The sequence below is a fragment of the Denticeps clupeoides genome, chromosome 8 (assembly GCF_900700375.1).
Source record: "Denticeps clupeoides chromosome 8, fDenClu1.1, whole genome shotgun sequence".
NCBI lineage: Eukaryota > Metazoa > Chordata > Actinopteri > Clupeiformes > Denticipitidae > Denticeps > Denticeps clupeoides.
The window spans coordinates 13430607-13458603 of NC_041714.1; the positions used below are offsets into that span (position 1 = coordinate 13430607).

The 27997-nt window shown below is 47.2% G+C and overlaps 3 protein-coding genes across 12 annotated transcripts; 2 read left to right on the forward strand and 1 right to left on the reverse strand.

Annotated features, from left to right (window-relative positions):
* The first annotated feature begins 2751 nt into the window (after positions 1-2751).
* Positions 2752-21785, forward strand: slc29a1a (solute carrier family 29 member 1a). 9 transcript variants are annotated; one of them, XM_028989508.1, is made up of 15 exons: positions 2752-2794; positions 9205-9314; positions 9487-9663; positions 15684-15741; positions 15840-15921; positions 16001-16170; positions 16641-16780; positions 17021-17155; positions 17490-17587; positions 17836-17917; positions 18161-18246; positions 18330-18438; positions 18702-18787; positions 20384-20583; positions 20882-21784. In XM_028989508.1, the coding sequence occupies exons 4-15, from the start codon at positions 15713-15715 to the stop codon at positions 20991-20993; spliced, it is 1329 nt and encodes a 442-aa protein (XP_028845341.1). In that variant the 5' UTR covers positions 2752-2794; positions 9205-9314; positions 9487-9663; positions 15684-15712; the 3' UTR covers positions 20994-21784. The 9 variants fall into 9 exon arrangements, with proteins under 9 accessions (XP_028845341.1, XP_028845347.1, XP_028845343.1 ...); XM_028989510.1 differs by lacking the exon at positions 2752-2794 and adding an exon at positions 4494-4561; XM_028989509.1 differs by lacking the exon at positions 2752-2794 and adding an exon at positions 8965-9042.
* Positions 21786-21926: 141 nt separating this feature from the next.
* On the forward strand, positions 21927-24462 carry LOC114795831 (coiled-coil domain-containing protein 177). Its single transcript, XM_028989506.1, has one exon. The coding sequence runs from the start codon at positions 22207-22209 to the stop codon at positions 23872-23874; it is 1668 nt and encodes a 555-aa protein (XP_028845339.1). The 5' UTR covers positions 21927-22206; the 3' UTR covers positions 23875-24462.
* Positions 24463-24600: 138 nt separating this feature from the next.
* LOC114795828 (zinc transporter ZIP9-B) lies at positions 24601-27488 on the reverse strand. Of its 2 annotated transcripts, none has more exons than XM_028989500.1 (7): positions 27199-27443; positions 27022-27127; positions 26462-26635; positions 26306-26374; positions 25783-25868; positions 25564-25698; positions 24601-25228 (listed from the first exon to the last, which is right to left on the reverse strand). In XM_028989500.1, the coding sequence occupies exons 1-7, from the start codon at positions 27202-27204 to the stop codon at positions 24971-24973; spliced, it is 834 nt and encodes a 277-aa protein (XP_028845333.1). In that variant the 5' UTR covers positions 27205-27443; the 3' UTR covers positions 24601-24970. The 2 variants fall into 2 exon arrangements, with proteins under 2 accessions (XP_028845333.1, XP_028845331.1); XM_028989498.1 differs by having other exon boundaries at positions 24699-25228; positions 27310-27488.
* Between the last annotated feature and the right edge of the window lie 509 nt (positions 27489-27997).

The window sequence follows — 27997 nt, forward strand, 5'->3', positions numbered from 1 at the left end:
ACACGTGCAGATGCTTTTTTTTTTTTTTTTTTACCTCCTCCCGTACACAATGAGATATGGACGCCTCCACTCCCACACCAGGCGGCCCAGGAAGAGCTTCTCCCCTGAAGCCCGACCCCGTGACCCTGCTCAACTCCTGCTGCACTTGCTGCCCTTTACATCTGCACCGTCCTGATTAGAGCGAATGGTAGCGCCCGCACGGCACAAACTGACATTCACTGATCCCAGTGCCTCCGCTCTGGACAGAAAAAGGCACTCTTTCTACCTGCCGCTTACTGTTCAGCTGAACTTCTGGACACTGTACTTTGATGACTTTGCACCTATACTCTGTTCGATGACAATAATGTTTCATTCAATTGAGTCTCATCATACAGCGCTCTCTGCATTTTAACACTCACCCCAATGTGTATTATTGTGGACCTGCAGTCCTTTTTTAAAATGTATTTTTAATGAATAAGAGCAGCTTGTTATCCAGCAGCATTCATTGTGACAAAAATGCTATGCAGATCAGATGCCCACCAAGAATCTAAACATCTCTTGTAACATTTATTTATACATTTAGTCTTTTTTATTACCGTCCTTGTTCTGCCTGTGAAACAACAGTGTTCACATTGTGTGGGTGCAAAAAAAAGAAGCCACACCTCTATATGAATCACGTTCACATATTTAATCCCTCGGCACAGTGTATTACAGTGTATAAACAGGTCAAGTCTAAAATAAATTAAAAAACAGTCAGAAGAGCACAAGGCTTGTCAAGGAGGGAAGCCACCCACCTGATGACGAATTTTCCTCCAGCCGCACTGGTCAGGAAATGGACCGAGTAACATCACTTGTACAGTAGAGGCCAAAAGTTTGGACACACCTTCTCATTCATGGTGTTTTATTTATTTTCATGACCATTTACATTGGTAGATTCTCACTGAAGGCATCAAAAACTCTGAATCAAAAACTATGAATGTGGAGTTATGTACTTAGCAAAAAGTGGAGACCTGGCCTCCACAGTCACCAGACCTGAACCCAGTCGAGATGGTTTGGGGTGAGCTGGACCGTAGAGTGAAGGCAAAGGGACCAACAAGTGCTAAACACCTCTGGGAACTCCTTCAAGACTGTTGGAAAAGCATTTCAGGTGACGACCTCTTGAAGCTCATCGAGAGAATGACAAGAGTGTGCAAAGCAGTAATCAGAGTAAAGAAACTAGAATATAAAACATGTTTTCAGTTACTTCACCTTTTTTTGTTAAGTACATAACTCCACATGTGTTCATTCATAGTTTTGATGCCTTCAGTGAGAATCTACCAACGTAAATGGTCATGAAAATAAAGAAAACACATGAATGAGAAGGTGTGTCCGAACCTTTGGCCTGTACTGAATGTCGTACCCACGCCGCACAGGGACTTCAATCCTGCTTCCTTATAGTATATATATAGAATCCTTTAAACAGACTTGTTGTTACAGGTCTGGTTTGTTTGCACTGAAAAAAACGTGCGTGTGCAGAACAACCAAATAAATGCACAGAAGGATTTCCTTGACCAGGATTCACAGGGGTGACTCTGGGTTCTTCGGGGCACGCTGTCTGATGTGCCATTGTGTACCTCATCCGCTTCCTGTCAAAATGAGTGTGGAATTTTTTTTTTTTTTAGACCACTGGAATTCCTTGAATTGGACCGCTCCTTCAGCAGCTCATGCATTAGCCATTATTTATGACTGGAAAATTGAAATGAAAAAGTTTGAAGACGAGCTGGAACAATGGCTGACAAGCATATGGGTGGAGATCTATGGAAGGTTATCGCTGAAGGAAACGGGTTAGGAGAAGGTGAGTATCCGGATAAAAGGAAGGAAATTGACCTGAGCGCTCACCAGAGGCCTACGGAGAAGTGCTGAAATGAATCGAAAAAAAGGAAAAATCTGAGATTCTAACCTGCACTTCACCGGGAAGGTGGCCCATTTGGAAAATAAAAGACAACCAGTTGGCGAGTCAGCCAGACACCATGTACATTCGTTTCTGACTACGAGTTGAGGGCTTTCTGAACGACTTGAGTAAAGCCAGCGTTCAGAGCGAAAGTTCTCCAGCGGCGTCTAAAAATAAGAAGACGCACAACTGAACCATGTGATACTGGCCTGACCACAGGTTTTAAAAAGTGAGTGAGATGGTTGCCACCAAAATAGCACAAAAACGATTTGTGCTCGGCCCGTTCTTAAAGCAGCACAACACATTTATCCCCAGTCCCCTTTCACCCGGGCACCAGTGGCCATTCACCGACCGCTGGCAACATGAGCAAACTCATTATTATATACAAAAAGTCAAGAGTTTTATTGCGTGCATGAATTTTATTGCAGGGGCGGTGGTGGCCTTGCGGTTAAGGAAGTGGGCACGTAATCAGAAGGTTGCCGGTTCAAATCCCGAGCTGCCAAGGTACTACTGAGCAAAGCACCGTCCCCACACACTGCTCCTCGGGCGCCTGTCATGGCTGCCCACTGCTCACCAAAGATTATGGTTAAATGCAGAGGACACATTTCGTTGTGTCACCTTGTGCTATGCTGTGCTGCAGTGTTTCACAATGACAATCACTTAACGCCATAAATGCCATAAATGTAAATGTAAATGAAGAGAGACGTTTGATTTCTACGCAATTCATGTATTTGATTGGCTGAACGCGTAATTCCCTTCTGAACAAGTTCTCCCGGGCGCTTTAAAGAGAGAATACCCCTTTAATACCATGACCCATATCTTACAATATAAAACTGCCCCAACGTGTTGGCCCGCCAGCCGGAGCTGCGACGAGCAAAAAACCGCGTGAGTACCGAGGGCGCAACTTCTCCTCGTCCGTTTCCGCGACGTTCGAGAGACCCGGCTGACGTCACGCAGATTCACGTTGCGTGAGTGACGTCACGCAAATTCAAGTAGGCGCAGTAATAGAATTGCTTGCGTCTAAATGCACGGCGGTGTTAAGAGACAGGAGAGGCAGGATGGGCATCTGCATAGAATCGTGATCGGACGGAAGAAGTCTTGTTTGTGACTTGGACCAATGGCCTGTTTGGTCATCTGAAGCGAATGGGTGTTTAAAAGACGACACAAAATCCCAGGAAAAAGCCCATGCCGACTCATTACAGAGTCATTACATTTACATTTACATTTCCAGCATCTACCAGACGCCCTTATCGCCCAGAGCGACTTACAGTCAGTAGTTACAGGGACAGTCCCCCTCTCAGGGTTAAGTGTCTTGCTCAGGGACACAATGGTAGTAAGTGGGGTTTGAACCTAGGTCTTCTGGTTCATAGGCGGGTGTGTTGCCCACATGGAAGGATATTGTGGTGCTGCAGAACACAAACCAGTCAGGTATCGATTACGGTACGTGGATTTCTACATTTTTATATCCAGCCAGGCTCTTCACGAACCCTCATATTTCTGTTATGCACACAGCCACAAAGTTAAGCCTACAAAGTTAGGGGTTCCCTTTCTAAATTAACTCAATTGAATCACATGGCTTTGGCTTAATATTTTAATGTTTCCAACAAAATGCATCACATTTAAAAGAATAAAGTACGTTTTTACATCTTACAAGATGCAAGATCATGTACGACTCAATGCCAAATCAAGCTGAATTTATTTAATATGAAAGTGAAGTTATTGTCATGGTGAAACACTGCAGCGCAGCACATGGTGACGGGACGGAATGTGTCCTCTGCTTTTAACCACCACCCTTGGTGAGCAGTGAGCAGCCATGACAGGCGCCCGGGGAGCGGTGTGTGGGGACAGTACTCAGTGGCACCTCAGTGGCTCGGGATTCGAACCGACAACCTTCTGATTACTGGGCTGCTTTCTTAACCGCTAGGCCACCACTGCCTCTAGAGAGGTCTGTTTCTGCCCGGTATCGAACGTGAAAACCACAACACTACAGAAACGATGGACCATGTGTGGTTTGAAATTATGCAAAGGAATTAGGACTGCCTAAATCAAATGAATCATGTGGAACTGATCTTTTTTTTCAGTGCAGCAGCCAGCGGCATTATCTCTTCACATGGAAGCATCGTTGGCATTCGACTGTTTGAATAAGCCGGCCTGCCTCTGAAGCATCCAAACGCTCCGTCTGGCCAAAATAAGCTCCAAGGTCTAAGAGAGAACATTTTCCCAGCTTGCAGTCCCTTTTTTTCTGTAAAGTCAGCACCGGCGGCTTGTGCAGTAGGAGATTGTCCATGTGTAAAGATCAATGGTAATCTTTTAGATGGGATGTAATAAATCTCTGCATTGAAGCAAATTGATAACTTTGCAGAAGAACTGCTGCTCTGAAGAGGGATGTGATGAAAAGCAGGGTGACGTGTGGTCTACCGAGATTGTCCAAGTTACCACCACGTGAAGGAAGGAGCCATGGTTTCCCTGCAGATGACTGTACAGAACATTGACCGGGACACCTTCTCGTAATGCGCTGTGGTTCAGTTTTGATGCTTATGTGTCCATTGTAGGTACTTGGTGGACACGGGTCAGCATGGTTGCTCAGTGAATGCTGTAAACTCCATATCTTCCTGCTTCTACACCTCAATTTCAAGAACGACAGATACCGTGGTAAGAAGTTCACCAGAGTTTGGTGTAAGCTGGAGGACGGAGCAGCTTGTTGAATGTGCTACTGACTGCTGATGCATCCTCATACGGTGTTGAGCCCCAAGGGGCATTCTTACAGAGTCATGCATCCTGATGGCAGGGTGCTCAGAGCTGCCTTCTGATCTATTCCATTAGCTTGGAGGCACATGAAGCAAGAATGAACAGAAACATGCCAAAACGTGGACAACTTGTTCAGCTGATCTCCTGATGATCGCTGGCTATTTATAAATCTGGAGACCACAGTACCACGTGTTGCCACCAGAATCAGGATGTTGCCAGGCCGGGGTCCATTAAACCCGGATCCCAAGCACGTCTCAGAAGGTCATTATTTCAGAGCAACTGCCTCACTCACAGGCCTTTGTTTCATTTAATTATTGAGGCAGAGGGAAATTTTGGTCCAAGACTGAACAAACACATTGTCCGCATATCTGTATGGTCATCTTTTCTCATGGGGCACATCTGTTGCATCAGTCATGCTCATGCTTTATCTAATGCGCGTGCGGATATGTGCCTAGAAAAAGTGAATAATAGGTTTAAGACAATCCTCCGCCCAAATGGCATGCCACAATTTCACCCTTTTCCAGAAGGGTCAGAGAGATAACCTCTCTTCACGGTGGACTGACCTGTGGGATATCCCAGGAACGTGCTCTAATCACAGGTGTGGCTGCTGCTCAGTTCCGATCGAATCAAGCTGGAGCCCTGGAACCACCATGGCTCTGTTCCTTTTATGTGCGTGTTGCAAGAAAACCTTTTCACCATTCTCATCAGACACCAGGAGCCCGACCTTCTTCCAGACACATATTGTAATTCTGCTACCAATGAAGAGTTCAACAGAAATCGGTGAAATGGCCGTTCAGGTCCTAGGCTGCAGTGATACTAATGAACGGGACCTCTCCTAGGGTCACTTGGGTCACGTAAGTCCTCGCTGAGTGCACCATGTGACCGAACAGGTGATAATCGATGCTGTTAAATCCATTAATTGGCCCAAAGATGCTCAGCAGATGCTCAGCAGGCAAAAGCCAGAGAGCTGGGTTACTGGGTTTTGGTTTTCTGTGCCATTAGACTTTGGTCCCACAGAGTGTTGTAATGTCTGGAGGAATTCCAACCCTATAAGAGCCTGAACCTGGATTAAGAGGAACTCTGATGCTTTGACGCTGAAATTCTTTGACCCACATCTTGCTCTTTACTATTCTCGGAGGAACGTGTGGAAGAGAGTTACTGTGAACGTAGCTTCCAAAAAAAGATGAATAAATAAATCCAGTATGAACATCTACAGAACAACAGGAAATGGAACTCGGCTGCAAGAAGCACTTTGGGCGGACGTTCTGGTTGTTGTAGACCACCTACACACCTTCATGGTAACAGTTTTCCATGATGATTATTCACTAATCTAAAACTGTGTAAAGTCATTTTAAGATATTAGATCGCGTACAGCCGGTGTGTAGATGCAGTCCAGAACCACAAAACCCACTCAAAATGTCCACTCACGAGGGATATACTACGGTGCTGTTTTTTCCTAATTATCATGCTTTTTTTCGCACACGTGAAGATTTACCTTTGTTTGCCTGCACCGATTGACGTACCTTCGTGAAGCGTACCTTTAGTGGGAAAGATGTAGCGTTTACCAGAAGGCGTGAAGGCCTGAGCTACAGAGCAGAATTGGCTCGTGGAAAGTGGGGTTCAAGCTGTTGATTCTCCAGATCTACACTTCCATCCATGGATTAGGCATGGATGGCTGCAGCAGATAGAGTCAGTGATCGAGTGGAGCCCGTTCCTAGACGACCATGTCTCATGAGCAGTCTTGGATATACGAAAAGCCTGGAATTCTACAGTCAGGGGGAAATTACGACGGTGAACAAAACAAGTCAGCGCTGTTTGTAGAGCACGTCCGCTGTGAAAATAAGATGTTATTAAAACCTTGGACACCACTGGCCTCTTCAGGGGAGCAGGAAGTCAGGGCTGATGGAAGACTGCACAGTTCAAGCGACAATCGAGGAAACAAAAACCAGCTCGTTTAATTAACGCTAAAGGATATGACTCTTTAAACCCCGCCTCCCCGCACCATGTTTGTTGTTGGCCGCGCCGAGGCCCGCCTGGTGTCGGCGCGTGTGGCTGCGGGCAGGGCGTGTTCGCAGTGAAAAACGTTTCCAGACACGCTTGTTTAAGCCTCAGCCTGGCGTTCCAGCAGACAGGGAGTGGGCACAGCGGTTGGACCTGCAGGAAAAACCTGACTGTAAACACGGCGCCGGCCAAGTCGGGTTCTGAGTAGGGGCGGCAGCTGAACAGGCCGACGTTTGAACAGCGCCGTTCCTCCAGCAGAACCGTTTGCACGAAAATATCACACCCCGTGTTTACTCTGCGCACTTTGACGCAATGGGACGTTGTGGAAAGATTCCGTATTTGGCTTCTGAATTTTGAAATTCTCGTTTCTGGGCTTGTTTTCTTTTCGACAGAGCTGTTTGGGCCAAAAAAACTAAAAAGGCCACATCACATCAGCTACGAAAGCCGTGGTATATTAGGGATGTTGCGACTGGGTGCGCTGGAACATTTTAATAGCATTGTATTTGGCCACAGGATGTATTATGACGACCTGGCGCAGGCAGTGTGATGTTTGGCACCATGTTCTCCTGGGAGACCTTGGGTCCTGAGTTCATGTGGCTGTTAATTTGACACGCACCACCCACCCGACGTCAGTGGCTTTGACATACGGAGTTGGCTTCCCAATTCTCCAGACCTCGATCTAACCAAGCATCTGCGGGACGTGCTGTAAAAACTGGTCCGATCCATGGAGCAGGATCCAGGTGTCCATGGACTGTTCTGGTGCCGAAAGGAGGACACACTGAATTTTAGGCTGACCAGTATAAGAACTGATTTTAAGAGGAATTACAGAAATGAAGAAGTTCTTCTCATGTTTTTCAACCAACCCAGACTTGATGTTATCTAAGTGCACATGCATCCTCCTTATCTGTAAGTGAACGTCTGAGCGCTTGTTGGTTGGAGGAGTGCCACTGTTTAACAAAGAGCACATGCACGTCCACAAGCCCTCCACTATAAATCTTTAAAGTTAATTTTCCCCCCATGCAAATGTATAAATCCTTTACAGCTAGATTGACAAATGCTTTTAGTAAGAAATATGTTATGTTGCAAGAAAAAAAAATGGATTACACATTTTTGGGTCACATCTGCAACGCATCAAATGATTTTTCCACCCAGAACCTTCTTTCCTGTGGTCTGAGCGCATTGGGGAATTAAAACAGCGAAAGGGTTTGATGGTGAAAAAGAAGCGGCTGTGCTGATGTGAATAGATGATTTATAAGCAAATGGTTCTTTTTGTTCAGCAAAAAAGTATTTTTTTTTTGTTTTGCAAGATAAACAGACGTATCTTGAGTCGGAGCCAGATGGAGCCCAGATGGTCCATATCTTTAGCTTATAAAGTTGGAGCTCAGCTGCTGGACCTGAGGTGTGGTTGTGTGTTGGGAATGAGGTGTGGGCTGGATGCTCTAAACTCTTTTTTTTGGGTGATTGGTGAAGGTTTGGGGATTTATTGCTTGTGTTGTCAGGAGGTCAGACATAATGGAGACCCACTTTGCATCTGGCTCTTGAGTCTCTTCGTAAGTACTTTGCCGACCTCTTTGTTTCTCCCTCTGGAAAGGTCAAGTGCAAACGTGATACAGCTGAGTGTGTTGTCACTTTTTTTAAAAGCTGGAACCATTTGGTTAACTTTAACCCTCGTGCAAAACTGTTTTAAAACAGTTTATGATCGTTAAAAAGAGCAATTAATCATGTCTCTTACAGTACTGTGCAAGTTTTAGTCAGCAGTGAATTTTTTTTTTTTCTGAATTTGGCTCAGGAAGGGAACTAATGTGTACAACATGCACGCAGAGAAAGTGTAAAACACACAAATAATCCTCCTACATCCATTTAATACATCCTACATCCAAATAATCCTCCTGCCATTTAGAGGTCGCACAATTGTCCTCGCAAACGTTTTACTCCAGATGCACTTCATGATGCAACATTGGGACCAGCACCAACTATTTCCGCTATCATTACCTGGCACCTTACACTGCAATCATCCCACTGGCTCAGCGCAGTCTGTCTTCTGTTGTCTACATATTTTGTTTGCCTGTTACTCTTGTACTGCCTGTGTTCCATGTTTGCACTTTATGTAGCCCGGTTTGTCTATGTGGCACACGTGCACTTTTTTTAAATGTTACACCAGGTTCCGTTGGAGCGTTGTTTTGGTTCACTGTGTACTTTCTAACCGGTATGCGGCTGAACAGACAATAAAGCTCATTTGAACTTGAACTTGGTTGGTCCCTCCCAGCTCTGTAAAATAATGAATTGTTTCCTACAAGCAAATGTGTACAGATGTGTATTTCTGCTCAGAGAAGAATTGGATAACAGAGTCTTTGTTTCTTGAAATTTTGCAATTTACAGTTTAGGTAAATCAGTATTTTAATTGTTTTTTAATAGTTAACAATATTGCGTGCTGCTTAGATGAACTGTTCTAGTTTGTCACTGGAATTGTATTGGTGACTTTTCTGTACTGTACAGTATTTAAAGAGCCTGGTGTTCTAAGTGACATTCCCCTGTCTTTCTGCCAGGCCCCGAGCGCTGCTCTGTGAAATGTAGGGGCCACTTCGGCCCAAATGACAAAGACGAGGAAAGACTGCACCTCCAGGCACCCAGGACGTGTCAAGCGTTCCTCTCTCAGGTACAGTGAAATGGATTGCAGCTCATTTTGACAAAATACATGGCTGAGAATGTTGCCGTTGTTTTTTTTTTTATGGTTTCATAAGTTCATTATGTATTTAATCAACTTTTAATATCCTGAAGTATTACCAATAATAGAGCTACATAGTATTTAATATAATAATTATTTAAAGGTGAATTTTAAAAAGGAGCAAAAAGAGCTGAAAGCAGAAGAGGCTGATTTGGTGTATGACTGGAATACAAAAAGGGGGCGTCCGGGGGGCAGGACGACTGATGTGTGGAGGGAACATGTGCTTTACCCCTTCACCAGAGCCACACGTCGGACTGAGAGAGGAGCTTTCAGGGGGAAGGTAGGACACAGGAATACACGCTCCTTCACACCAAGCTCCACGGTGGCTCCGTTGTTTTTTTTTTTATTTCTCGTTCGGTTCTGCGCTTGATTCTTAAATGAATCGAGTTTATTGTTGTGCCATGTTGCCAGGTCCGCGAGTTCCAAGCGGCTTTTATTTCTAGGAATTTTCGAGTGTTAAAATATTCGATGAGGACATTCGTGGTTTGTGAAATGTCTCCGTGCGTTCGCGCGTGTTTTTATACATACGGCTCTTTATTTCAGACCCAAGCTGACGTTTGTTGGCTCATCGGTTGCTGAGGCTGCATACTCTTTCATTTCGCTCATTACGGCCGGCACTTAATGCAAGAAATGCTACGCGCGTGTCGAGCGTGTACTTACATAAACGAACACGAACGAAATAAGACGCCATTAATTCCAAACTCGTCTTGTTGGCTCGTTTCGTGATTTCGACGTGATCTGGCAACCCCCATCTTTACCGCGCTTTTATTTTGTTTGAAATATACTGCTCCTAATAAGAAGACCCACGGCGTGGCGCGCCATAAACAGTGCGCGGCAGGAGAGCTAGTGGAAGGAGGGCTAGTTAAATCAGTTGACTCGGCATTGACTAGGGCTTTGGTCGCATGGCCCGGTCACCCGGACGTCGTCGCACGTGGTGTGCCGTCGTATCACGCTGCCACCGCATGGTCTGAAATCCGGTTTCCCTCCGTTTTCCCTTTTTTTCAATCGCCAAAAAGCACGAAGCTTCCCAACATCGTGACTTTTATTCTGTATTGGATGATATTTTCCCCCCTGTATGAATAGAACTTTCAGATGTGGAGAGAGACCTTCATTGTTGGGTCACCCCTACCAGAAAAAACAAAATCTAGAAGCAGAATGGACTTGAGTCCTTTGTAGAAGGATCTGAAATATAGACAAAGATATAATATAAATATGCAGTTCTTGGTTTGTGTTCTGGTGCTCGGTGTTAAATCCTTGCCGTGCTGCTGGGTCCAGGCTTGGTCAACATTTTCCAGCTGTCCGGCTCGTATTACCCACCGCGGGCCAGGCCCGGTGGACTATTCCTGGACTTCTGGTCCACGGTCTGCGCTGGTTTGTTTTGAATGACGGAATTTTTTTTTTTCCTGCTACTTCATCTGAACCCTTTTTTGGTTCCAGAACTTTGGGGTTATTCAGCGCATTCCTGGTCTTTTAATCCGTTTCAGTGGCTTGACCTCTGAGGTCACACTTGAGCCTCCTTTGGTGTCAGCCGACAGTCATTCAGTGTCCGTTCAGGAATGAATGCGTTGCATATCAATAGTGTGTCAGTCCTCAAAAGGCAGTAGAAATGGCTGTGTAATCCCAGTGTGTGTTGTTTTTATTATTATATATTTTTCTTTTACTTTCATTAAAATGCCAGTAGAGTTGGAAATGTAAAAAGTTTTTTGTTACCGACTGACTTGGCCCAGCATATCTACAGAAATCGAGCCCTCAGTGATGAAACAGGTGCTCCTCTAGCTGTTTCGTCACGGTTGTGTTGTAAACAGGGACGAACCCCTGATGTTTTACGGGCTCTGGATATCAGACTGGTCGTGACTGGGAGGAATTATCTCGTGGAGACATTTGCTCCTGGCAATTCCCCAGTGCACCAAAGATGGAAATGGGACGGAGCGGGAACAGAGTGACCGGCTGTAATGAAGGGCAAGCTACACATTTTCCCCACTTTGACCACTTTTAAGGACATTTTATGACACAGCATGGAACTCCATTTCTAAAATGCTTTGAACGTTGTGAGAATGTCTGCTCATAATAACATTTTTTTCCGGATTCCGCTCTTTGTGCTGAAGTTTGTGCAACTTCACAACTTGATCAATTCAGAGCAGATGAACTGCTTAATCACTTTAATTTATGCTTAGAGCGTTTATCCAGCATCCTAATGTAGATGAACTTACAATCAGTAGTTGTAAGTGGAGTTTGAAACTGTGACTTTGTGGTCTTCTGGTTTGTAGGCGAGTGTCTGACCTACTAGGGTACTGCAGGGTTCTGGCCATGAATATGCACTGCAGCTATGTAACTTTCCGGGGCGAAGCTGTCATTGCCTTTATCGCCATAATCACCACTCATTTTCGCTCTATTAGGCCCCCATTGTGGCCAGAACCCCCTGCTGCAGGATGGGGGATGTGATGATGGGCGGAGTCAGACCTCTGGCCTTTTATTGTGTCAGGAAGTTAAGTAACCTCCTTAAATCTTTCTCGCACACCTGTAACAGGAAATGAGGCATGACTACAATGATCTATTCATCAAAACTGAAGTCCTACAATATTCTATATGGACTCGACATGCAAAAGGTCGAATTATAGTTTGTAGGGGAAATCCTACAGGCCGACAGTTTTTAGTGAAAGCGATGAGTTGTCACATGTGACGCAGCACAGCATCCAGTGCACACAGTGAAATGTGGTCTCTGCATTTAACCAATCACCTGAGGGAACAGTGTGGGGGAAGGTGCCGTGCTCAGTTTTTCGGATTACGGGTCTGTTTCCTCTTCGCTGCACCTTCCAAGCTTCTGTTCCCACCGACGAAAAAGGAAACATCTTATCACTAAAGTGAAGCTTCTGCTCAAGGCCTGTGCAGCTGCAGCTGAGCATCTCCGCACGCTGTGACACTGTGACCTCCTCCTCCTCCTCCCTCCCTCGTACCAGCATTCCGTTGGCGCACAGATCGAATTAGCGTAAGTGGTGCGGAGGACGAAGGAAGTGAGGGAAAGCTGAAGTGCCGCAGTGACTGCACTGCACATTCCCGCTGGCTCCGGCACAACTGGCCCCGGGCCCCCAACTGGATTCCCCTGCACTGAAACTGATTCCGTTTTATCGTTGCAAAGCCGGGACTAATTAGGAGTGGATTTGCGTTGTCACCCTAGCCGTGGGCCCGTGGGTGACGTACTGATGCAACGTTCATCTAGAAACATAAATGCAGAAGCAGCACGTTTTGCAGCACGAATTGAAGCTGCCGTCTGTATTTTGCATAGTTCACGGCTGCTTTAACAGCTCTAACCGACAAAAGGAAAAGCGGTCACACCTCGCAGTGTAAACGGCAAAAATGACTCCGTCGTGGCATGAAATCGGTAATTCCATTCCACAGTTAGCAGGTCCGTTTGTGACCCAAATGCGGACGTTCAACTCATATACACAGTTACCATATTTAGTGTGTTTTACACAATACACACTGTAGGAGCCTAAATGCAGTTTAGTTTAAGTGGTATAATTAATAGCAATAAGGGACTTTTCGTCTCGTATCATTACGTCAAGATGCTGAATAAACAGTTGATTTATAAAGTGTTTCTGAGAGCGATCATCTCGTCCTATCCACTCAGATCTCCAGGGAGCATCAAGCTAAGCTCCAACAGAAAAAACGGAATCTATTCATGATGTGGGCGTAAAAATGGAAACATTGAAAGATTGATAAACAACACTGAGTTAAATATCTGGCATTCCTGTTGTTCATTGACAATTTATGCATGTAGATAATTTATATACGTACAGTACGGGCCAAAAGTTTGGACACACCTTCTCATTCAATGCCTTTTCTTTATTTTCATGACCATTTACGTTGGTAGATTCTCACTGAAGGCATCAAAACTATGAATGAACACATGTGGAGTTATGTACTTAACAAAAAAATGTGAACTGAAACATGTACAACAATAACTGAAAACATGTTTTATATTCTAGTTTCTTTGCTCTGGTTACTGCTTTGAACACTCTTGGCATTCTCTCGATGAGCTTCAAGAGGTCGTCACCTGAAATGCTTTTCCAACAGTCTTGAAGGAGTTCCCAGAGGTCTTTAGCACTTGTTGGCCCCTTTGCCTTCACTCTGCGGTCCAGCTCACCCCAAACCATCTCGATTGGGTTCAGGTCTGGTGACTGTGGAGACCAGGTCTCCACTTTTTATTAAGTACATAACTCCACATGTTAGATGATGAGACAATAAAAGGTATTTCGATTTTTTATTTTTTTGGCTCGTAAGAGCCTACGTAGGCATGTATGACTAACATAGAGGAACAATGATTTCTAGGCCCTGTCCCACCCATTGGTTCCCCTATTGCCTAATTATATGCATTTATTTTTAAATGAAACTTCTCTTTTGAAAAACACTTCTCCACCTTCTACAACATACACAAGCAGGACCTTCTGAGCAATCCATAAATAAATAATCTGTGTGTGCTGTAGTACTGTTTGAAATGGCTTAATCACGCCATTAGTCAGATGGAAGTGATTAAAATGTATGAAATGAGTGTGAGCAGGAGGCATCTCGCTATCTGTGAATTCGAGCTTCTGTGTGCCTTGGCGTTTTTGAAAGATGTGTACATGTCTTAGGTCCTCAGTGGTTTGGCGTAATACGTGCTGCTTCCCCGTGAATCTCGTCTCCATGTCTGAGGTCTTGCAGCTCTAATGTTTTGTCACTTTGAAGTAGCAGGACCTGTCCAATGGCTCAGTAAATTGGCTGGGTTTGTACTTGTGTGCTCCGAGTGCTCATAAATCAGTTTTATTATGATGATGATGATGATGATGATGATTATATCGTATTCGCTCGACCAGACGACCCTTCAGCTTTACACAGAGCAGCGTCTCGCTCACTTAAAGACTGGGTTCGCGCATGGCGAGTGGCAGTTCGGAAAGGTGGCCCTTCGCTGCACGAACTGTGGAATTCCTGGCCCGTGGGGAATGCATGTCGCCGATTACGAGCTAATTTAGGTCCGGTGAAAGTTGGTTAAGTCGTTTACTTATTTAGCTCCGGTGTGCTACCGCCACTGCCGCTTGAGGGGAAACGCGCCGTGAGGCATTAGGCCCGCGTTAGACAATGTGACCCACATGCCACTAATCAATTATGTGTGACAACGGAGCATCCGTCCTGCCCCGGCACATGACTCTTGTCCTTCCGTTCTGACAGGTAACCTTTAAAATTTTTCTAAATACAATTTTTGTGTGTGTGTGTGTTTTTTTTTTTTGAGTTGTCCCTGCATGTCCTCAGCGCTTGGAACGTTTCCATAGTAATTAAAGCTCGTCCACTAAGTGACACTTTCTGTCTGTGGTGCCGTGGGCTCCGCCCGCAGTCTGGATGCCCTCCCGAGGGGCTGTTTTTCTTTGGAAAAATAAAAATCAGTAAATGAGGGCTTCCCGCGCACCTCGGCCGAGGCGCAACATTCTCGGGCGATGACCCTCGATTTTTTTTTTTTTTGGACGTGGCTCCGTGCCGGTGTCTGGAGGCGAGGGTGCACTCCTTCAAAGCTGTTATCAAGTCGGCGCAGAGGGCCCGTGGTACAGGCGTTAACGCCAAGGGAGGGAGGGGGGGGGAGGGAGGTGGGCCCGTCGCCAGGCTCGCGGTGGGACTACGCTTGGCACACGTCCGCACTTTCATGTGAAGCAGAAAGGGGACCCGGGCGCGTAAGTACTGGCGTCCAGACATTTGTACTTTTTTTTTTTTGTGCTGCATGCGAATGCCGAGATTTGAGGGGATTTGATTTGGCGCAGAACATCGCACAGCTGGAAGAACAAACCCTGTTACATGCAAACATTTTGTGTGGACTCTCTTGTGCAACGTATGTGTTTGTTTAAACGGTTAAGTGTCGTGATTCTGTGGAAAAGCAGAGTGAATATATTCCTTTTGGAATCATTTTCATTAATGAATCATTCTCACTTTGTTTTCACGTCTGACCCAAAAATGTTTTCTCAAGATTGGGTCCTCAGGCCGTGTGTTTTTAGGGTGTCGTGGGGATCTGTTTTTTTTTTTTTTTTTTAGGTTTTTGTTGCGAGGTGGAATTTGGAAGTAAATTAAAACATTATTATTATTATTATTTTATCCTGTGTGTGTGTGTTCCTGAGCTTTTATCATAATTTAGACGAGGTGACCTGGAGGTTGAGGGCTGTGAATTCTTACTCGTACACACACAAGCACACAAGCTGCAAATGCATATGAGCTCAGTACCGAATACGGCGATTTCGGAAGATTCTCTGTTCATTGGTTCTATGGATCTCTTCGTTTCAGATCTAATAGCGCACAGTGAAGCCAGAAAAATGACTGCGATCACAGTTCCACGGGACAAGTGAGTATCTGTGCCAAGATTTGTGTTAAATGAGAGTCATGCCAAGGGTGTTTTTGTGTATTTTGCTAATGGATGTGTTGGCACGCTCTTGCTCTCAGATACAATTTGGTCTGGATTATATTCTTTATCCTGGGCCTGGGAACTCTGCTGCCGTGGAACTTCTTCATGACTGCCACCATGGTAAATATTTTCTTCTCCGGGAAGGTTGTTTCTGATGGGTGGGTTTTATTTTGACCCAGAATGCTTACGTCCCCGGCAGTATTTCACCAGCCGTCTGAAGGACACCCAGCCCGGTGCCGGGCTGAATGGAACCGTGGCAGAGGGGGACACGCGCAACGTCCTGGAGTCAAAGTTCAACAACGTGATGACTCTGTGCGCCATGCTGCCGCTTCTCGTTTTTACCTGCCTCAACTCCTTCATCCATCAGAGGTACGGCTCCAGTCATGAATTCTGGAAATTAAATGTTTGAGAAATGAAATCCAAGACTGGCCCAACCCTGCTTTGGACCACCCCCATTAAGCCTTTAGGCCATGTTTTGGTATTTGCATATTTCAAACATAGAATACATTTCATTTTAAAGTCAAGATTCTTTTAAAATATTAGAACCATACCATAAATAAACTCTCAAACTTAAACTTGACATCTTTTCCTCATTAGAACCCCCTGTGGCCTTTTCAAATTTCATTCTTATTAAAAATAACACTCCCCAAAGGGACAGTCACCCCACTGACCCTAGAACAGCCAGAGTCGGCCTTTTCTTCATTTCAAAGATGGCCTTTGACCTTTCCCTCTGTTGCACGCATCCGGAGTTTTCATTTCCGGAGGCCATGGCTGTGCTGCCGCGGTGCGACCGTGGGATCTCCGATGTGATCGTTTTGTTTGTCTGCCTCCCCTCTCAGGATTCCTCCGAAGGTGCGGATCTTAGGGGGTCTCGGCGTGATCTTTGTGGTTTTCCTGATTACTGCAATCCTGGTGAAGGTGGACATGGCCGCCCTGCCCTTCTTTGTGGTCACCATGATCAAAATTATCTGCATCAACTGTGAGTGGCAGCGTAGCTCCCAACATCTTCACCAACTGTCAAAACTTTTATTCCCTGATAAACCAATAAACGGGGGAACTGTGTTCAGCGGAAATACGTAACAAGTGACCGTGTGTGACAAAATGACACAATGTGACCAAAATAAAATGTGAGAAGTTAAAGTTTCATTCTGAAGTGAAGTTTCATTCTGAAGTGAAGTTTCATTCTGAAGTGTGTTCAAGCTGTCTCGTCTCTCCTCAGCCTTCGGGGCAGTTTTGCAGGGAAGTCTTTTTGGTCTTGCCGGAATGTTGCCTGCATCCTACACCACACCCATCATGAGTGGACAAGGCCTGGCCGGGACGTTCGCTGCGTTCTCCATGATCTGTGCTCTGGCCAGTATGTGCGCGAACACTTTTCTTTCCAAGAATCCATTAGTCAGAAAAGGGTTTTGATGCAGGGGGCACGCCAAGACCCATCCATGTCTGGGTTCTTGTGTACATTTACATTTATCAGACGCTCTTATCCAGAGTGACTTACAATCAGTAGTTACAGGGACAGTCCCCCCTGGAGCAACTTAGTGTTAAGTGTCTCGCTCAGGGACACAATGGTAGTAAGTGGGATTTGAACCTGGGTCTTCTGGTTCATAGGCGAGTGTGTTACTCACTAAGCTACTACCATGTAATTTACATACGTTCTAGATTTTTAATATACCTGTTTTAAATTATACCAGCTGGCTCCGCCCTGCAGGACAGCGCCTTCGGATATTTCATCACCGCCTGCGTCGTCATTCTGATCGCCATTGCGGCGTACCTGGCCCTGCCCAGAATGGTACAGCACCGACACCCCTGTTTGTGTTTGTCTGTATTAAACTGTGAGTTGTTTTGTAGTTACTGGTACATGCCAAGGTTTTATTTATAAGAAAATAAAATAAAACGGCAGATGTGCATGCCAACTGTTTCAGGTCACGTGACTCTTTGGACTCACGTGACGCTTGGTTGGGGCGGGTGGGTTCTGTGGTCAAAAGTAGCACATTTGGCACTTTGCAAACGCCCTTTTTCTTGTTGCCGTGGCCACAGGAATTTTTCCAGTACTACGCAAACTGCAGCAGGCCCCAACAGTCGGGCGATGAAGAAAACAAAATGGATTTGCTAAGAAAAGGTAATAGTGTGCATGTTTTTTTTTTTTGTTCTTTCTTTCTTCTCCCTCAATATCATCATGGCCTCTTGTGAGGAGGCACACAAACTGAAGCCAAAATCACCCACGATCTGCCAGACCTGCTGGTACCTGTGCAGTTGCAGCTGCAAGCAAAACCAAACGATAGAACACACGTGCAACATGAAATGACTGTTCTGTTCGCTTAGAAATGCAGATCTTAGTGGAGTTGTTGTTATTTGCCCTCAGATGAGTCTGCTGAGAAAAGACCGGTCATCCCGCTGACGGACGAGGAGGTCAAGCCGTCTGTGTCTGTGTTCTCCATCTTTAAACAGGTCCGTTTTTTTTTTTCTATGGTCCACTTCCTCCACTACGTAGGATGTATGCAATGTAAACATCTCCAGTCTCGCTTTTCCAGATCTGGGGCATGGCTCTCTCCGTCTGCTTCGTCTTCACCATCACCATTGGGACGTTCCCGGCTGTGACCGTTGATGTCAGATCAGCAGTCGGCGGTGGTGGATCCTGGGGTGAGGAGGGTTTGGGTTGATTAGTGTTGTGTGTGTTGTCTACACACTGCACTCATAATGCATTTTTGTTTTTTGCTCCTGTAAATATTTAAGTTAATATGAAGAGAACAGCAGTCCAGGAAACTATACCCGCCATTTCAGCCTAATTTGTGTACTTATTATTATTGTTATTTTGCTTTTCCTGTAACCGGATGCACCACAATATGTCTTTAGTGTGATGCTGAAGCACATAGTTATGTAAATTCACCTGTGTGACCCAACAGAAAGGTATTTCATCCCTGTGTCCTGCTTCCTGCTCTTCAACGTGATGGACTGGGCTGGACGCAGCCTGACTGCGGTTTGCATGTGGGTAAGTTGAGGGTTTATTCGATATTCCAATAGACCGATTCCCTCTGCTGACTACAACACCAGCAACTGAGACTGAGAGCGACTGTCATCGTGAAACACCGCAGCACAGCACACGTTGACTCCACGAAATGTGTCCTCTGCATTTAAACCTGTATCAGTGAGCAGTGGGCAGCCATGAAAGATGCCCAGGGAGCAGCGTGTGGGACTCGGTGGCACCTTGGCAGTTTGGGATTTGAACCCACAACCTTCCCACCTTACGGGTCCGCTGCCTTTACCCGAATAGGCCACCACTGCCCCACAACTGACCTTTTTTTTTTTTTAACATGTTTCTTAGTGTGTGGATTTCAGAAGCACCTTTGTCCATGCTCTGGTGACATGCATAAAGATTTATTTACAGGCTTCTATGAGGGGCCGTTTAGGAAATATTTCAGACTTTTGTTACACAAACACATGTGAAACGCACACACATACACACACACACAAAACACGCGCACACACACATATGAAATGCTCTCACAGATACAGGTGAAAGCACGCACACACACATATGAAATGCTCTCACAGATACAGGTAAAAAGGTCTCTTATGTAACCGTCAGGAAGGGAGAGCGACCCGGTTTGGACTGCGCACGTGCAAAATACAATTACCGGTTTTTAAATTGGGTCGCCAAAATTGAATCCATAGAACCAACTTCCGGATGATATAGTTAAATTTTAAATTTTTGTTTGTTACATAAGAGTCCATCACATGTATCTGTGTGAGCATTTCATATGTGTGTGTGTGTGCTTTTCACCTGTATCTGTGTGTGTGTTTCATATATATGTGTGTGTGTGTGTGTGTGTGTGTGTGGTTTTCACATGTATCTGTGTGAGCATTTCATATGTGTGTGTGCATGCTTTCACCTGTATCTGTGTGAGTGTTTCATGTGTGTGTGTGTGCTTTCACCTGTATCTATGTGAGTGTTTCATACGTGTGTGTGTGTGTGTGTGCACGTCCATTTCACCTGTATCTGTGTGTGTTTCATATGTGTGTGTGCAAGTTTTCAGTAGTATAAATGCATGCTTGTCAGTTTCATATGTGAATGTGTGTGTTTCACATGTGTTTGTGTAACAAAAGTCTGAAATATTTCCTAAACGGCCCCTCATAGGCTTCGTGATCCTTCTGCAGATCTCCCAGATCCCCGCACCTAAAGAAATCTTGTAACTCACCGCATGGCCACTCATTTCCATCTCATTTCTGCCCCCTTAAATGGAAAGGTCACAACATGGGGGTCATGCATGCGTGACTAGGGCTGACTAATTACAATTATTCTGTAATTGCAGAAGTGATTCTATCAGAATCACTCTAAGCCAGCCAGTGCGAATCCAATCGGTTGGGCAGAGATTCACGTCATGTCCATGATTACAGTAGGTTCTGGGAGATTTCCTTTCTGCAGCCCGTAGACCAGACTTGAAATCCATTCCCATGCGTTGACCTTTTACCCAGAGACACTTGGCTGAAATAACACCGCATTAATCCACATAACGAGGTTCCTTTCGCTCAGCCATACGATTGTGCAGGCATAACCTCGTCCGTTTCTTCTCTCCACCGCTGCCAGCCGGGGAAGGACAGCAGAATCCTGCCGATCCTGGTGGTGGCGCGCATCATCTTCGTTCCCGCCTTCATATTCTGCAACGTGCAGCCAAGGAACTACCTGCCCGTGCTCTTCGCGCATGACGCCTGGTACATCATCTTCATGATCTTCTTCTCCTTCAGTAACGGGTACCTGGCCAGCCTCTGCATGTGCTTCGGACCAAAGTGAGTACTCAGTTCTTCACTCAGGCATTCCTGCGACTATAACTGCATTTTCGTGATTTGGTTTAATAGTTGAGTTTGCCAAAAAATAAACTTACTTACTTTTGAACAGAAATTCTAATAAATTTTGCTCGTGCAGTTGCTTCATTAATGTTGAATTTAATCTGGCTGAAGGGATGCGAAGGAAATGCGTGTTTCTAGTCATTTTTTTGAAACTACACTTAAGCAGACATAGCCTTCTGATCAGGAAACAGCTGAACTCTTGTGTCCTAAGAGTTTTTTTTTTTTGTCTCTTTCTTAGAAAAGTGTCCCCACATGAAGCAGAGACCGCCGGGGCCATCATGGCCTTCTTCTTGTCACTGGGTCTGGCTCTGGGTGCAGCTCTGTCTTTTGGATTCCGGGCAATGATCTGAAGAATTGGGTGCACCTACATTCCTGGCGTTAGCACTGGGGAAGAACTCTGAAGGAAAAAAAAATAAAAAATCATAAACGAGAACACACAAATTTGGACATGGCCATAGATGCAAAGGGAACGAATCTACTTTGCTCCAGTGCATTTTCCTCATCGCGCTGAGGCTCCACGCTGAGCATCGCTATGAATAGAGAAAGAATTAATGAGAACTCCTGAATGTGAAGAACTGCCCTTTTCAACAGGGATCCAAACTCTGATGCTTCTGTTTTTTTATGAGATGGTAGAGAGAATGTGTAGAAATTGTAGATCGTATGCTGTGTCTGACCTGGTCTGGAGGAACTCCGTCAAGTCGCTGTGACATCTCCGTGTTTAGTTCAGATTGTACGTGCTAGTAGAGAATTTTCCGTATAGCAGTTAAGCTGCAGTACAAACAGGACACAGTGCAGTGGACATTTCAGGTCAAGTTCTTATGCAAACATGGCATGTGTATTTGTACTGTATAAAAATGCTGTTATCAGTTTACTAGTGTAATTATAGCCTGTTTTATGTAGTGTTGTTCATTTTTCTAAAGTTTGTATGAAGTATTTCACCAGGCTTGCATTGCATCAGATATATTTTAGCCTCTTTTAAAGGCACAATGTGGTCTGGGCTCATTTTGGGTCATTATTCATCTCTTTCTCTCTCTCTTTTTTTATTATGAAGTGTACTTTTATGACTGTGTTATAGATGAAGGTTCCCTTTTTGGATCTGGTGTTGGGATGATCATCAGGATACAGGATGGACCCTTCACAATAAAAAAAAAAAAAAAAAAAACAGTCCGCTCTGTGGTGTCATTGTGTCATGTAACATGACATTCCAGCAACACGTGACATGTTGAATAAAAGGCCATTACGCTGCATTATAAAACAAGACGACAAAAGAGGACAGTTGTCACTTGGCCGGTCAGTTGTAATGAACGATAGGGGGCGCTCTTGCGCACGTGACGTAAGGACGCCGCCACGTCGCAGCACGTCGCCTGTCACCATGGGCACGGGAAAGCGTCCCGGCGTAGCGCTCCACGTTTGGTGAGAGCCACACGGAACAGTTTATTCATTATTATTATTATTATTATTATTTAACGCGTTGCTGAAGCGTTAAAGTACAAACTTTGTTCACAATTCGCGAGCGTCGCGCCGCCATTGAAGGCGCGGATTACGAGCAGGGATTAAGGCGCCATGGAGGACGCCTCCTCTCCTCCTCCTCCTCTTCCTCACCTGGACCTGTTCAACTTCGACTCGCCGGCGGCGGCGGCGGGCGGCTGCCGCTACGTGCTGACCAGCCCTCGCTCGCTGGAGGCGTGCGCCAGGTCAGGGGTCAGGCCGGTGGAGCTGCTGCGCCGCTCCCCGTCCGAGTTCGCCGAGGAGGACCGGGACGCGCCGCCGGAGACGCGCCGCTCGCGGTACGAGGCGCAGGAGCGCGAGCGGCGGAGACGCCTGGCCGCGTGCAGGGAGGAGCGGGACAGGATCGTGCGGGAGGGGTCGGTCAGGTGGGCGGACGGACGCCACCTGGCGGCCCTGGAGACGGTGCTCGGCCCGCGGGCCGGGATCAAGGAGTCGGAGGACTTCAGGGGCAAACACCCGGGGTCACGGGTCAAGGGTCGGACGCCGGACTCTTGTAGCCAGGTGAGCCTGGGAGACCTCAGGCAGTCCGTGGAAGTGGAGAGGCAGCTGGAGGCCCTGACCCGGGACGTCGGGCGTGAGATGAGCGTCACGGTGTCCGGGAAGGACCGGAAGATCGCGGCCCTGATGCTGGCCAAGCACGAGGAGGAGCAGAGGCGCCTGCGGCGGAGCCAGCGTGAAGAGCGGCGGCGGCAGGAGCAGAGGAGCCGGGAGGAGGAGAGGAGCGCCCGGTACGAGCGCAGGAGGAGGAAGGAGCTCCTGCGCCAGCTGCGCCGCTGGCAGGAGGACCTGGACGCCCGCAGGAGGCTGCGGGAGCGGCTGGAGGAGAGGAAGGCCGGCCTGCGGGAGCAGGAGGCGCTGCTGCAGGACGAGCGCTGGACGAGGCTGGCCGAGGAGCAGGAGGTGCGGAGGAGGGAGAGGGCGGAGGCCGCCCGGATGGAGGCGGAGGGCCGCAAGCGGTGGCAGGAGCGGCTGCTGAGGGTGAGGGAGCTGCAGGAGCAGCTGCGGCAGGAGAAGGAGCGGGAGGCGGTGCAGACGAAGGAGCTGCAGGCCGGCAGGAGCAGGCGCAGCCGGGACAGCCGGGAGCGCCTCAGGCTCCGGCAGGAGAACCAGAGGGAGCAGCTGAGGCACCTCCTCCTCAAGCGGGAGGCGCAGGAGCGGGCGGAGGCGGACGAGTCCCTGAAGAGGAGCCTCCTGGAGCAGAAGCTGCTGCGGCTGGGGGCCAAGCGCACCCAGCTGACCGAGGCCCGGCTGCGGGAGCTGCGGGAGCGGGCGACGCGGGCGGAGGCGCGGACGCACCGGGCGCAGACGCGGGCCGGCCGGCAGGCGCAGCACCAGCGGCAGCAGAAGGAGGCCCTGGCGGAGCAGAGCCGGCGGCGGGCGGAGCGGGCGGAGCAGCGGGCGCGCACCGAGAGCGGCGGCAGGGCCCGGCGCCTCCGGCAGGAGAACCGGGAGCGGGAGCGCGCCCACCTGGAGCTGAGGGAGAGGGCCCGGCGGCGGGAGGAGGAGGAGCGGGAGCTGAGGAGGGCGGCGGCCGACCTGAAGGAGCAGCGCAGGGCGGGGCTGCAGCGAGAGAGGGAGGAGGTGCGGGACGAGGCTCGCCGGGCGGCCCGGGCCGCCTTCTTCGTGAGGGAGAGGGTCCGGGAGCAGACCCGCAGCCGCTCCTTCAACAAGATGGCGCTGGAGGCGCAGCTGAGCGCAGGCCTGGAGCGACTAAAGCTGTGAGGAGATGAAAGCCAAAAAATGTGGTCGTTTGTCTTCAAACATTTTAATTCGATGAGGCGAACTTTCATCCACGGCTTTGCACAAACGCTTTAGTCAGCAGTGAAGCTAATTCTAGATTCTCCATCTTCAGGAAGGGCCTATCTTAAAGTGTAAAACTCAAATAATAAGGATTAAAAAGTGAAGGTGTCAAAACTGTTCACGTTGATATGTAGAGACGTGCTTGAGGAACTGGGTGTCGGTCCCTCCCAACTCTGACATACCGAGTGACCTCCCACAGGTCTACAGATGGAGAACAATAGGGTCTCTTTGTCTAGACACACCATGTCATTGTTTCGTGAAAAGAAGGAGAAATTTACTCTTCAGAGACCCCAGAGTCTAATCAGACTGAAGTATTACACAGAGTCAGGGTCTACAATGAAATGGATCTTCAAGTTGCCACAAGCACACTTAATAACAGGATTATTGTTGTAGCATAAACAAATGCATTAATGAATCGTTTACAATCAGTATTTCAACATCCAAACATCAATTCTGTTCAGGATCGTGACTACAGTGTTGGAAAAATTCCATGTTATAGCAGCTGTGCACTGAAGGATTTTTACAGTTTTTTTTTTTACTTTCACACCTATATATTTGCACATAAATGTTTACAATTTTCTAGATCCTTGGCTATTCTATTACAGTGTTTATGAGAAACAATAAAAATAACAACTATTTCACATGGCATCCTTTTCTTAGTATGCATTTTTATTGAGTTGTGTGGAATAACCAGCGGAAGTAACACTATTCTTTGCGGCAAGATCCACAAAAGACCCAACCCTGGATAAAACGTTATAAGCTTTTAATTATTTCAGGCATCAATGGCTGAAAATATGAGGTCACATAAAATGCAAATAAAAAATAAATATTAACTACACTGAATGCAGCAATATGGCACATGGAGGATATACACACACACGTATATATATATCTATATATCTATATATATATATATATATACACACACACACGTCTAAATGAAAGTAAAAGGATGGTCTTAAATCTAATGTGCAAATTTGCATTCTTTCCTGACATTTAATGACATCCCATGATATAACTAATCATCCTGCAGGCCCAGGGCGAGCAAGACCGGCAGTGCAGCTCCGGCGACGAGCGTGGCGCTGGGGAGGAGGCCCAGGCCCTCCTGCTGGTACTCCACACTTCCTACCCGCTGGTGCCGGGGCCCGCTGTGCTGCTGCCCCCTGCTGCTGATCTCTGGCAGCACGTGCACTGCGGCCACATACAGGAACGTCCCGGCCGAGAACAGCATGCCGACGCCAGTGGCGCTGAGCCTGTGCTGCGACGTCTGGCCCGTCTGAAGAGAACGTAATAGAACATGCTTGTGAGAACCAGGATTCGTGGGTGGAGGTGGCGTCACTTGTCACCATCACGAAGACCCGTTATTTGTTTTTGACGTCACCGCCATGGGTGCCTCACACAAATTCACTGTCCTGTTACTCAGGGTCGTGGCTGCTGGAGCCCATCCTGAGACACTGGGTGCCCCCAGTGCGCGCATGTCCACACACACACACACACACACACACACACACACACACACACACACACATCTACAGTCAGTTTAGAGTCACCAATCCACAGAGTGTTCATGCCTTTGAAGAGATGAAGAGTAGAGACACGCTCCTCACTTACAGCATTTAAGATGAAGTAAGTACTGATGGCCAGCACAGGCGCTGCAGCAGAAAAGGCCAGAAGATATTTCTGGATCTGGATTCTCTCTAGGCCTGCGTGCATCAGGAAAGAGACCAGCCCGAACGCAGCTGGAGCCTGAGACAGAAACACGGCAGAACTGACGCGGAAATCAAATTCGAACGCGAGTTGGTTTCACTGGCGAACAGATGGCAACTGTACCTTGTGCAAAATGACCGCGAAGAAAACAATGAGCTGCACAGAGACCTGGGAGGAGGCAACCGCCGCACCCAGTGCCACACCATCCGCTTCAGAGGGACAAGAAGGAGGAGCGAAAAGAAAAAGAAAAGTTTCATTTAGTTTCCAAGAATTCCACGAATGAGTTCAACCACCTCTGGGGTTTCTCTCCCCAGGAACAGGGCTGATAAAACACGCGTCACTGGGCTGCGAGGCCTCCGCAGTCTGGCTCACGTTTCTGAACTGAGCTCTGCTGTTTTTCAACTCGGGTTTAAATCGCTGGGAACGAATGGCTTCACACACACACACACACACACACACACACACACACACACACACACACAGAGAAAAAGCTGGACTGGATGGCCGGGAAGTGAGATGCATCGTTAAAAATCTCAGAAGTGCAAAATAATCCCCCGTCACTCACCTCACCTCTCCTCACTCAGCACTCCTGTCATTTGGAAAGAAAGACGGCGGGGGAAACTGGGCATTTCAGGAGAAACGTCACCTGCTGCGTGAATAATCAGTCCTAAGGTGGCTGTGACACTTCTGCCAGTTGACATTCCAGTCCGTGGATCTGCAAGAGATCGTCAACCAGCCGTCAGTGCAGGGTGAAAAGCGGCCGCTTTAGTTCCTCCAGAAGTCACGGAATGTATCTGCGTACCGTGCAGGGAGCAGTAGGTGCTGATCTGGTCTATGACAAACATGAGGATGAACCCCAGGACCAAGGACAGCCCTATGAAGAAGTGGGGGCGCAAGCCTTTTGCAGGGCTCCCCTCCTGCTCGGAACTCGCATCACTGTCATTTTTACTGGCTGCACTGCTGCCGCATGCATAGACTGCAGAGGATTACAAAAAAAAATTTAAAATCCAAGCATCAAAATGTATTCTAACAAATGAAGAACAGGAGAAACCAGGGCCTGTGCTGATGCATGCTGGGATAACAGCCAGTTGGCCAGCCAACCCCATCCTGAGGGCAATCAGACCACAGGATAAAGGAGAAGTTCACTTGGCCTGCAACATGCATAAATTCCCCTGAACAGAACTTCAAGGATCTTATGCTGAGATGTTGACGTCATCAGGTCATCATCAATCAAATTAACTCAGAAATCAATCCGATTTTAAAAATCTCATTGTGAGGTGCCATAAATAAGAGGGGAAAAAAACTAGCACATAATCAATAATTCCAACACCAGACTGGTGCATGAATGAAGGAATGAAGGACCTCTCCAAGAGTCCTCCATCAGCTCCACCCCCTCTGGAATGATGATGGCCAGAGCCGTGCCACACAGCAGCCCCGCTCCAAACACTGAGACCAGCTGGAGCTTCTCCTGTGGAGCGGACAGGACACATATCATCATCATCATCATCTTCTTCATCATCATCGCCACCACCATCACACCTGCATTCCAGAAATTCAACTTTCGTCGTCGTGCACCAAGTGACCCAGTTTACACGAAATATAAAACACGTTTGTTATCCACACATTTAGGGAGAATTTAGGCAGAACGACCTCTGAGAAGCGGATCAGCATCGGGATGAATCCCAGAAGGAAACATCCCAGGAACATCGCGACGGAGATCAGGAGAACCGCAGCGGCGCCGTCCATCGCGGCTCCCTGGTTCTTCTTCTCTACAGCCGGCACACACAAACCTCGGCGGACATTTCAATGCCCGCGACGCCGAGTGGAGAAGCACCTTCTGGTTTAAAAAAAAAAAAAAAAAAAAAAAAAAAAAAAAAGTCTCGTCAAGGCCCAGATGTGCGAAGTTCAGCCCGTGACGCGGCGACGGCGCGCAGATTTCCACGTCGCAACTTTCAACAAAGCGGCGCTGTCGCTTTAAGCGGCCAACACACACACACACACACACACACACACACACACACACACAGACTTCAGACCCAAGAGGACCGAGCGTTTTGCGGGAGCCGCAATCACAAGACCGCCTCATGACAAACAGCCTCCCCTGAAGCGAAACTTCGCCGCCTCTGACGTCACGGACCGGCCACTCGGGCCATTTTCAGAGCTCCACGCTCACGAACGCGTAATGGCGTGGAGAGAAGCCACGAACAACCAGCGTTCAGGGTCTTTTACGCCCACTTTGTGGTGAACTTCTACTGGAGACTTCTTCTTAAATGAGAACATTTACTATTATACTATTTATGAATACGTGACCTGATTGATAAGCGGAAGAATAGAACTT